Source organism: Micromys minutus (assembly GCF_963924665.1).
Source record: "Micromys minutus genome assembly, chromosome: 21".
In the NCBI taxonomy this organism is placed as follows: Eukaryota; Metazoa; Chordata; class Mammalia; order Rodentia; family Muridae; genus Micromys; species Micromys minutus.
Window position 1 is genome coordinate 3,352,774 of NC_137956.1, and position 12,169 is coordinate 3,364,942.

Below are 12,169 nucleotides of genomic sequence, written 5' to 3' on the forward strand. Positions count from 1 at the left end.
GAGGGGCAAACACCCACGCACAGGGCTGTTCCATCGGGGAGGTTCTCCCAACCCTTTCCCGGGCCCCTCTGGCAGCTTTCAGCAATCCACAGCTCTTCCTGAATTCATGAACTCCTAGAGTCAGCTAACTAGCTGATGAGGGTAGACAAAGAAATGTCCTGTAGTCAGAATAGCTTCAGGTTGTCAACATTTCAGAAACTACAGGTATGTGTCATCTGCAGGCTCTCATGCAGGAAACCCAAGCCAGGACAAATGCCGGTAAGTCTACTGGCATTTGGCAGGAAATAGGTCTTTCGATAACTGGGTCATCCGAAACACCTGCCAGAGTCAAATTGTGCACCTTCCAAATGTATGAAGACAGTGAGACTCGGTGATAGGTGTCCTTTGTCATTGAGGAGGCATGACGACCAGGGATGGGCCACTTTCCAGTTACAAAGCATCTCAAGGTTCCTCCCTGAAGTCACTCTTAAATGCACTGAATAACACCAGGATTCAAGACAGCCACACATGGAAACTGAGGACACTAGCTGACTGTCCCCAGAGAGAGGTCTCCTGGGGTGTGGGGTGTCGGCTGCCCTTTCTAACATTCGCTGTTCTTAGAGTGGACAGAGCCACCCGGGCTCAAGCTCACTTTCCCTGCATGTGAATCTTTTTGCATCTTTTGTCTTTCTACAGCATTAGACTGACAATTAGGTATGGCTCCTGTCTGCTTGTTACAAATGCATTTCCTTGAGAGCCAGTCTCACTAACTGGATACAATTGTCACTTTATTAAGACAAAAGTTAAAGTATAATTTTAGACCCACAGCCGAAGTTTGACTCATGGGGTTTTCTAGAATGGCCCTTGCCCCTCCCCAAATTTAGTATCTTCAGTATGTCATAAAATAGTATAGCTTGTGAGAAAGAAATATATTTCGAGGTTTATAAAATTAGATACCCATTTTGTTGTCCAGTCCCATCTGAGCCATAGAAGCTCCAAAATGGCCGCGACCCTGCTCTGTCCCTCTGTCTAAAGGACAGCACACCCTCCCTTGGCAGGAAGAGTCCATCCACCGGCTGGTCAGTGGGGTGGGTCTCAGTTCCCGACTGCAGGTTCATCTCCCCTGCCTTCTGCCCTCTGTCACTCTGACAGTCCTGGCGTAAATGAGCTCATCCCCCAATCAGGAATCGATTTGACTATAATCAATTAGGAGAACTAAATCCCTCCAGCAAAAAGCTTCATCTATAGAGTGCCTAGACAAATAGGCAGGGGGACAACACCCCCGGTGGGAGATATCAAACCAGGAAAAATGTTTTCTGTATCTGGATGAGTGTTTCCGGAGAACACACCAGGAACAGCGAGGCAGGAAGCTGCTGCCACCTTTGCTGCCTTTCTGTGAGGCCGAGTCATGAGGAGAGGAGATGCAGATACAGATCCTCCACGGGGGACCTTACAGGCCTTGCCGTCCCTTGTTCTTTTCACCTGAGGCTAAGTGATTGTAGTACAGTATCACTGGATGGTGGATCCCGTTAAGATGCCAGGCTTTGTGCCTTGGCCACTTGAGAGGCAGACAGGATGACGGCCTGCATCTGGGAGTTCAGGGCCAACCTGGGCGACTCAGTGAAGTGACCCTCGTCTCCAAAAAGAAAAAAAATACAGACAGGGTCAACGAATGCCCACAGTTCTCATAGGTCAGGCCAACTCAGACATACAGTTCTGGGAACTATAGACAGCTTTACCATAAAAAGCTCCAGATCCTTGGCCAATGTCATTCTTGTGTGCAGAATAGAAAGAACACTTTATAAAAGATGAAGCTTCTGCCTCAATCTACCCTGTAGATCTTTGCAGCTCTGACTGTTGGTTCAGACACTGCAAAGTGAGGGGGCGGTCTGGGCCAGGCCACGTAGAATGAAGTGACCGCATCACACCACAGAGTTAGGTAGAGCACACCTGTAGTCCTAACACGCAATACTCAGGAGGCTGGGGTGAGGTGACCACCAGTTCAAGGTCAGTCTGGGTTACTTAGTGAGACCTTGTCTCAAAAAGAAAAACCAAACCATTATATTCTTAATTGAGCCTAAGGATACAAAACTGCAGAAAAACAAGGGAAGGATTTGCCTAGGCTAGCCTGCAAACAATACCGTGTCACCTAGGAGGTATGTTTGGGAGTCACTTGAGGAAGTTGTTCTTGCCTTGTGGGTGACCTGCTTTTATGCTGACTTGCTCGGAGACATTCTAGAGCCTGAAAGCTTGAGGAGAACTGTGCATGGTTCAAGGTGTGCTTTACTTTCTCTGTTCCAAGCTGTCAAGTTTGGCCGGATGTCCAAGAAGCAAAGAGACAGCTTGTACGCCGAGGTGCAGAAGCACCGGATGCAGCAACAGCAGCGAGACCACCAGCAGCAACCTGGGGAGGCCGAGCCGCTGACGCCCACCTACAACATCTCAGCCAATGGGCTGACGGAACTGCATGATGACCTCAGCACCTACATGGACGGCCACACTCCCGAGGGCAGCAAGGCCGACTCAGCCGTCAGCAGCTTCTACCTGGACATCCAGCCTTCCCCAGACCAGTCGGGACTGGACATCAATGGGATCAAACCCGAACCCATATGTGACTACACACCAGCATCTGGCTTCTTCCCCTACTGTTCCTTCACCAACGGAGAGACGTCCCCAACCGTGTCCATGGCAGAACTAGGTAAGGCAGTGTGCGCTCTGCCTCTTGGCAGCTCCGGCTTGCTCTGGGCATTCTGTATGAAGCGAAAGGGGTCCACGGGGCTGTCCTCTCTGAAGGTCAGGATTTCCCCTCCACCTTTCCCAAGTCAGATGGCAGCCTCGCTGTCTGATTGTTTCCCATGGGTGTTCACAGCAAATGCACTGCTCTGGAACTTGACAGGGTGTGTGTAAAGCGGCCTGCACTCCACAGGAGGCGCGGGAGAAGGCCACTTGAGCTGCTTCTTCACGTAGACTCCTGGTCACACATATACCGGGTCCACCGGCCAAATCTAAGCTGCAGGCATAGTTTTGTAATTTTAAAGTCTTTAAATTGGTCAATAACATTTAAAAAATGTTTAGTTGACACTTGACATCTGTGTATAAACCATGAGGGACACGTGCCATTTCAATAGTCACACACGGCGTCATAATCAGCTAAGGGCATTTAGAATATCCATCACATCCCATACTTAGAACTGGCTTACAGTGAACATTCAGATGCCTCCCATCCAGCGTTTTCAAAGGGACAGCGTATTGCCATTATCTGAGCCACCCTGCTGTGGAGCCCACAGGACAGTTTGTTCCCTTCCGACTCCAGCTGTGCGTGCACCCCAGCTGTGCATGCACCCCAGCTGTGCGTGCACTGGTTGCACATTCTCTCAGTTCCGGTCCTACCCGGCTAAACTTGAGCACTTCCCCGAAAAATCAGCTTAGCAGCTCTTTGTGAGGGAGTTGATTGTTTTCTATTACGTTGAGCCGATATTTGTGAACACCAGTAACCAGCTGGTACCCTTGAGGGATGACCCTTCCCATTCCCATCGTCCCTCGAGTAACGAAGCTTTGCTGCACTGAGGTGAATTGTAGATGTCTGAGGTGACTTCCTGTGAACTTGTCAGAATGTTTTAAAGATGCCCACTGGTGGCAAAAGGGGCGAGATTTCATACTTGGCCAAAAGGAAGAAGAGAAAAAGGTCAAAACAAACCAAAAGAAACAAAAAAAACCACAAAGATGTAAACACCTCTGTTTTCCTGTTGTCAGGGCATGGCCGCTTCTGGGGGGACGATGGCCTAGAAACACTGACAGCACAGACAATGGAAATGCTTCCCTTCTTGTGCGTTATGCTGACACCCCCTCTATACTTAATGTTTTAAATATGGCACTATTATTAGAAAATCTTTGATAAGCCCCTTTACAGTTTTCAAATGATCTGCTGTTTCCAGTGATTCTGCACATGGGGTTATTATCCTCCGTTGGGAGATTTCAATTAGCTGCTACAGAGACCAGTGAGCTTCGATGGGGACCTGAGGTGGTAAGGAACCTGTGGGTCCTGACGAGCGCAGAAAGCCTCGGTTCACAACCATAAAGGCTGCATTCTTTAGATGGCACCTCCACCTCTGTACCGCATAAAACATCCTTTTTTTTTTTTTTTAAGTGAAAATTTATATTTCCAGTCCAAAAATCTCCAAATAGAACAAATCGAACGTTCTTGACAGTTTTTCCACAATCATCTCTTTATGGATCTAAATTTAAATCCTCGGGAGCTGGGGCATTTTAAGCCTGCTCTTTGACCACGGCACAGCACTAAAGGTGCTCCGCCGCTCTTTTGATTAGCAGAGAAACCTCTGAGCTAGAAGTCATGCTGAGCAGAGGTAGGTTTGATTTTTTTTTCCCCCTGAACTAGAACAACCCCCACCCCACTTTTTTTTTTCTTTCTTTTTTTTTTTTTTTTTTTTTTTGGCCATGGAATCTTGGTTGGCTGAACCTGAAGCAGGACTGTAATGAAAATTAAATTTTCAAAAATGAAAAGGGGTTTGACTGAAAGCTGACATGTTCCCACGCAGAGTGACCTGACTCACCCATGCCTGCTGCCTCTCCACCGTGGTGACAGTGAGCCTGTGTGTTTGGCTGCCAGCTTGTCAGAGCTCAAACAGAGCCACAGAACTGAGTCAAAGCCTTACCTCAGCACTTGGTATTTTGGCTAAAAGTGCACAAATACCAGAACAGGGCTATAAAGGACCAAGCTGGTGCCCTCGAGTCTGCGGACACCTGTACTGGTCACCTCTCACTGGGTCTGGGAGTTACGGGTTATAGCATCCTCTGGGACGAAGTGACTCAAATAGAACCAAGCTAGAAACAAAATTAGAATTATTCTGAAAGGGGGTATTTTTTAACCCATTTGTGTGTCAGGGTGGTTCAAGAATGTGGCATAAAATGTCCTAAGACTGGCCGGACCTTCTTCAAAGCTGCCTTCTATTCTGTGAGATGTTTTTGCACAGCTATGTCTGTGGTCTCTTCTCTTACTTATTATTTAATTATTTAGTTAGCTGGTTATTCATTTTACATCCCGATTGCTGCCCCCTTTCCCGTCCACCCCTCACTCAGCCCCTCCTCCACCTTCTCCTCTGAGAGGGTGAGGACCCTCTGGGCATCCTGACCTTCTTGGAGGCTAAACTTTGTCATCAAAATGTAAGCAAGTGAAATTGCACAGTAGGAGAGTAAGCTCTACATGAACATATCCCCAGCCCAATCCCATCTTCCAACAATTCTACATACCCCAGAATTTTGGGCAGCACAGGCCTTCATCCTTGACTAGGAAACCTTGCCCTTGACATTCAGTTGGTGCCTGAGTCACGCATCCCAGATAAACAACCAAGGAGTGTTTTATAAAAAGTGCTAACTGGGTTTCTTACAGCAACTCTTAGCTAGTGCCTTGTGCAAGAGATGGTGGGTGAACTAGGCGCAGTGAGACAAGAAGCTGGTTTATGCGGGTGGTGGAGCTTCACAGTTGGTCTCACAACCCACTGAGTCACACAGCCTACAAGCTGCCAAGTATCCTTCTTGTGCATTCACATGTCTATAAAGGTTTGCACAAACTCTGAAGCCAGATATTTGCATCAGAGCTCTGCCTCGGTAACAATGTTCCCTCGGGTGCCCCCCCTTCCCCCTCTGAAGATGTTTATTCTGCCACACAGCAACCACGGTGTAAATGTTAATTATCGATGCTCTCTATAAAAACAAGATGCATTTAGCCCAGATGATACCAAAAGTTCTGTCCTACCCTGAGGTCTGAGAGAAAAATCTTAGAAGTCAGGACTTCGCATCTGAAGTGTTTAATAAAGATTGTAACTCACAGCACAATTAAAGTGAAAATTTGAGATTTTTTCTCCCCCCACCCTCAAGTAAGCTTACAGCTTTGCGTTGAGTCTACCCATAGTCACATGTGATACCGTGACAGCACCGAAACTGTCAGGACTGAGGAGGGAGACAGACTCACTGTGTCGCAAAGCAAGAAAATTAACTAAGCCGCGGAGCTTCACCCAGAAAGCTTGTCTCCTAAGTCCTAGGATTTAGCACCTCACCCAGCCTGGGAGCCACACTAACTTCGGAGATTTTATGTGATCTGGTTATACTCCCCTTTGCTGAAAGGGACATTTGGAACGAGTGGAGGGTATTAAAAATATATATTAGCCTTACTAGACCTGTTATGAACAGCTGGTCACGTGTAGCTGCTGCCCCCTGCTGACCCACTCTGTGAACTGCATTAGTCACTGCCTCTTGCTATTGGCTGCCGTGAAAGACTCACATAGGTCCAGGCATCCACGAACCATTTTTGCAGTGCTAGGAATCGAACCTAGGGTCTTGAGCATGGCAAACAAGCACTCTGACTCTGAGCAACATTCTCAGTCAGCCCTGAATAAAATTTAAGACTAAAACTTCAATCAGTACCCCTGAAACTCACTATGTCACTTAGGCTGGTCTTGAACTCGTGGCAATCCTCCTGTCTCCGTCTCCCAAGCCCTGAGATTACAGGGCATGTAGCACCATACTTGGCTCCCAGTAACTTTTGTTAGGATCAGTTGAAACAAGATGTTGATCATTAACTGGAAAAGACACAAAGAGGAACAACGTGTGAGCCCTATAGCACCTCCCGGGCCTCATTTTTTAAATATGCAAGTCTTGGTTTATAATCTAGACAGTGTCCTCCATAGCAAGAACTCTTTCTCTGAGCACTAATTTTCTGCTTTCCAACACCCATTCTTTGTATCTTAATGAGCAGGTCTCCCTGCTTCTCCTCAGCTCTGTCTCCTTGAAGTGCTTTCTTTTGTTTACATTCAATTTCTTGTTTTTAATACTATTTATACAGGCTGTTCTGTTACCTGTGTGTTGCCAGACAGGGCTGTTAGGGTTTATTATGTTTCTGTGTCTCCAAGGAGACTCCAGTTTCAGATTGCATTTAGGTGAGCTTGCTGTTTTCACACAAATACATGGCTCCTTCTGTCTGACGGGAGCTGGGGCGTGTTTATAAACAAGCAGGCTCTGTTGCTATTGTCGTCAACCTTGCGTTCCGTGCCATCCGAGTTCCGTGCCATCCTACTCGGTTTGCCTGCCGTGGACTCAAAACCTTGGGAACACGGTCATTTTTCGGTATGATCTGAAGTCTGTAAACTCCCATCTGTTCTTTCCAATACGTGTTTTGGAGACAGGATTTTTGCCTGCTATCCTAGAACATTCTGTGTGTATCAGGCTGGCCTCACATACATGTCCATCCTCCTATGTCTAAAGTTATAGACATGTAATATCATGTCCAGCTTTTTAAATATTCCTCGAGCCATCTTCTGCCCGACACTGATTGACATCCCACTTCACGTGCAAACTCTACTGACATTTTATCAGCCATCCACCTCTTTCTACTCCAGCCCTTCTGGGTCCCAAGCACAAAACTGCCTGTCCTGTCCCCATATGCAATCTTCAGTACCTCAGCTTTCTTGCCAGGGTTCTGCTTAGTCCTAATGTTATGTCATACCCTAGCTAGCTGTGTGTGCTTGAACCCTGTCACCCTATCACATCTGTATGCCCCTTACAAGTGCCACATGTGTTCCTTCATCTGCTGCCCCTTTCATAGAGAACTCATCCCCTCCCAACACAACTGACCCCTCCTGCCAACCCTACCCATCTCTTGGGGTCCAACATGGTCTCCCTCATATTCTAAGAAACATTCTCCAGTTTTATCTAGCCAATCCTGACCTCTCCCGATCACGGTCTTTATCTTGTGAGTGATGTGCCTCACATTTGACTTTCTGATATCTTGAATTATCTTTTCTGTATGTCCACACATGACCACGGATGACCAATTCTAGAGACATCATTGGCATAGGCATAGTATCATCAAAGCCCTTATACATGGTATAACAATTATACAGCATCAGTTTGGGACACTTCCTGTCCTACATGTGATTCCTCTGATTCTCACAGCTGTCCTATGAACAAGTGCTGTTTCTTTGTTTTACCAAGGCCATATATCTCAAAAGTAGCAAGGCAAAGACACTCCCAGATAGTCTCAGTCCAGGGTTTCTCTTTCTTTGCCCAAGTAGTACATAATCCATTCATACTTAGCAGTGTGTGTCCCAAAGCTCGTTACAGAAGCAAAGGCAAGAGTTGGTTGTCATTATTAAAGGATAGCATTTTCTGGGCTGGGAGCAGTTCCGATCAATAAAGTGCTTCCATTACAGCATGAAGACCTAAGAATCCGTGCATTTAAAAACAAAAACAAAAGCAATAAAATTGGGCGTGGTGTAAACACAGCCTCTGGAGAGGGAGGAAGAGGCAGACTCAGGGGCTCACTGCCAGCCAGTTTAGCTGAATCAAAGAGCTCCAGATTTAGTGAAAGACCCAGCCTTGGGGTTGGGGGGAAGCAAGGAGAGCAGTTGAGGAAGACATGACATACATATACACACATGCAAAAATAAAAAGGTACACACACACACACTTACATAATTTTCTGACTTCCCAAGAGCCACTTTTGTCAGGGTAGCATAAAAAGCCAAGAGGCTGTTGATTGTTTTATTTCCTACCTGAACTATGTTTGTCTCTGGACACTGGTAGAAAGCCTATGACAAGGTCAAGGCCGTCAAGTGTCCAGTCCACCATGCTTCATGAAGTCTTGGTGGCTTTGCAAAGCCCCTCTCCTCCATTCCCTGGGGCCCAACACAGAAGCGGTCTGCCTTCCTTAGCTACACAGAGGAAACCAACTGGCAGCACATGGCGTGAGTGAGTTGCTGTTTAAGGTGGACGACACAAGCAGACGTGTTACTGGTTCCTAAAGCAGCTGTTCATGGCTGTGACCTCCCGTTCTCTCCTCAGAACACCTTGCACAGAACATATCCAAATCCCACCTGGAAACCTGCCAATACTTGCGGGAAGAGCTCCAACAGATAACGTGGCAGACCTTCCTGCAGGAGGAGATTGAGAACTACCAGAACAAGGTAGAGTCGGAGGACTTTCTCCTCCCACTGTGGCCACATGGAGAGGGTGTTGGGGGAAGGCATTCTTTTAAGAGTCCAAACAGACCAAGGCCGGCTGTCCTGCGCCAGAGCTCAAGTCTCTCATCAGGACCTTACTTCCATGTGTGCCCAAGGCGTTGTCGTCTTCCTGAGATGCTACAGGGTGAAAGTTTACTGTGTTTCCTAAGTCCTTCTAAGTGAAAGTACTCCCAGCCCTACGCTGCACGCTTCTAGATTAACAAATGGTTGGTTAGAGACTGTGGACAAAAATGGGGCTGGAGAGATAGATGGCTCACCAGAGGTTCTGAGTTCAATTCCCAAGACCTACATCAAGTGTGTGCATGCACGTGCGCACGCACACACACACACACACACACACACACACACACACACACACACACGCATGCATTAAAAATAAAAACTTTAGTAAAGAAGGAGACCGAGGTGTGGAAGATCTATAACTGCTCAGAACCAAAACTGAGCCTGACTGGTGGTGACCCTACTTGCTTTTACCACTATAATGACCAACGGGACCATGAAAGCGGAGGCTAAGCTGAAGGTAGGGCAGTGGTGCTCTGAGAAGCTGTAGAGGCTTTCTCCAGTGATTGTAGGAGGACCATGGAATTGACTGAGGCGAGTCCTTCCCTTTACTGTGAAATGAGAAAAGCTGGCACCCTTTGGCTATGACCACACAGTGAGAGCATCCACACCCCGTGGCCTCACGAGACTTGGTTCCAGGGTTTGATCCCCTCGTATCATTAGAAAGAAGCTCAAACCAACCTTAAACAACAGCGTATAGCAGGAGAGCGGAGGGGCGAAACAGAACGCTCCAGGACACTGTGGTGAGCGGGAGGGGGGACGGCAACAGCCCACTTAGTCTGCCTCTCAATGCCAAGTGGCCTCATCATCGAGCCACAGAGGAGAGCCAGCAATGTGGAAAGCTGGCAAGCCCTGAGAAGCCTCCGGCCTCAGCTCCTCTTACACCTACTAGCTGCGACACCTCGGAGTCTTGATGTCATTTCTGAATAGAAGACATTTGTATAATATATGAAACAGAGATACCATCAAGCATCTGGCTCAGTAGGTATAGACCAATAAAACACAGTTGTCACTCCTTTTCTTCCCTCCACCCCAAGGAGAGCACAGGTAAACTCCCTAAAATAAATTAACTGCATAAAAAGGATCCTGCTTTACCGTGGAGCCCACAGCTACAGGGGTCATTATATTGCTCTCCTGGCTTGTATTTAGCTGCTGGTTCGCCCATTCCACGGCCTGTAAGGTGGGAATCTCAGTGGGCAGAAAGGATGAGGAAGCAGACTTTTATAACCCAAGTAACAGAGCCGATTTTTTTTTTAATCCTATAATCTTTTTTTAACCCATTTCCAAAGAAAGCTTTTTGCAACCTGGGAAGCAAGCCTGAGGCTGGCTGCACTGGGGGCCCTAGCTAGTCTCATGTTAATTCTCCCTCGTTCACAGCAGAGAGAGGTGATGTGGCAGTTGTGTGCCATCAAGATTACGGAAGCCATCCAGTATGTGGTGGAGTTTGCCAAACGCATTGATGGATTCATGGAGCTGTGTCAAAATGATCAGATTGTGCTTCTAAAAGCAGGTATGCGTGCTGCAAGTGAATCATAATGCCGCTCCTCGCCGTTCCCCACCTGCTTGTTAAAGAAGTGCTTGCTAAGGAAGATGTCGAAGGCGTTTTCTTCAGCAGTAATAGCTCAGGGCATGCTTAGCACAAATTGGACCCTTTTTATAAAAGTATTTTAAAGATGTGTTTAGGGGGTGCTGAGGAGTTGGTTCTACGGTTAGAGTACTTGGCTGCTCTTTCAGGGGTCCCAGGTTCAATTCCTGGTGCACACATGCAAACCCAGTCATAAATAAGTCCAGTTCCAGGGGGTCCAGTGTTCCTTTCTGACCTCCATAGTCACCAGGCATGTACACGGCACACGCATACATGCAGGCAAAACACTAGTTACTTATGGGGGTGTGTGTACACAAATTTTTAAAGATACGTTCGGAAAGCATTCCTTGCATTTTCCTATTCATAAGGCTATCCTAGGGAATGTTTGCATCCAAAATCTTACTGTCCCCCTTCCGACCCTAGTGCTGAGCTGCTGGAAAGATGCTTATGGGTTCAAAGAGTCATTCCTGGGCTGGATTGTTGAAATAAGTATGCATAAGTGTTACCCTCTGCAATGTGAATCAGTCTTCAGTTCTTCTGTCCCCTTGGACAGAGGGCCAGTGTGGCTAAGAACACGGGCCTTACCCTGCACACAGCGCTGTGCCATCCCAGGATGGCCTGTCAGTACCTCAGGAAGGAACTGAAATCTGTGGATGGTGCTAAACAATCCTTCTTCCACGCAGGCTCTCTGGAGGTGGTGTTTATTAGGATGTGCCGTGCCTTTGACTCTCAGAACAATACCGTGTACTTTGATGGGAAGTATGCCAGCCCTGATGTCTTCAAATCCTTAGGTAAGGAAATCTTACACTTTTGTCTCTTAAGCGGGGGCTATGTGCAAGCATATGTCTGGTCGGAACCTCTTGGTACACAATGGAAACGGGTTATATGGAACAAAAGTTAGAGGGTAAAACATTTATTTTACTGTATATAGTAGACATTTGCTATAAAAACACCAGCATGCAGCAAATATCTTTGTCTACATCATATGCAAGCTCAAGTTTAGTTATAAGGTGGCCTTTGAGTGAGTTACTGCATGGCCTTTCAGTCACCCTGGCAACTTCAAATAAAGCAGATTTTTTATAATCACAGTGTTCAAAAAAAAATGGAGAGAATATGTCTCATATGTAAAATGAAGCTAAGATGTAAAAGCCCACCATCCGTGACCTCATACAATAGCCATTTATGAAAAGAAAATGTAAACATCGAAAAAGTCCAGTAGAGCTAAAGAAAACTATGGCGTGTGCATCATAAAATAAGTAGTTTTGGCTTTCTACAATTTAAATGTTCAGAATATTGCCATTAAGGAGAAACTAAGAGAACCCAGGAAATGTTAAATGGCTGGTTTGAAATGTGAGAGACAGGAGGTTTATCTAGCCCAGAGCAGCACAGCCCACAGCCAACTACAATTATTAACCAAGATACAACAGACACAAATCATAACGAGACTTACGTGGATTAAATTGTTAAAGGACTTCCACAGTCTGTTTCAATTTGGTGAACAGTTACAATA

At 46.6% G+C, this 12,169-nt stretch overlaps 1 protein-coding gene across 2 annotated transcripts in view; it reads left to right on the top strand.

The window, feature by feature from the left end:
- The window catches only part of LOC308434457 (nuclear receptor ROR-alpha), a 96,645-nt gene that overhangs the window by 71,725 nt on the left and 12,751 nt on the right, over positions 1 to 12,169 (top strand). For both annotated transcript variants that reach the window (XM_080934734.1, XM_080934733.1), the window contains exons 4-7: positions 2,282 to 2,677; positions 8,836 to 8,957; positions 10,452 to 10,584; positions 11,343 to 11,450. In XM_080934734.1, the coding sequence (XP_080790860.1) occupies positions 2,282 to 2,677; positions 8,836 to 8,957; positions 10,452 to 10,584; positions 11,343 to 11,450 (759 nt within the window). The remainder of the gene's footprint in view (positions 1 to 2,281; positions 2,678 to 8,835; positions 8,958 to 10,451; positions 10,585 to 11,342; positions 11,451 to 12,169) is intronic.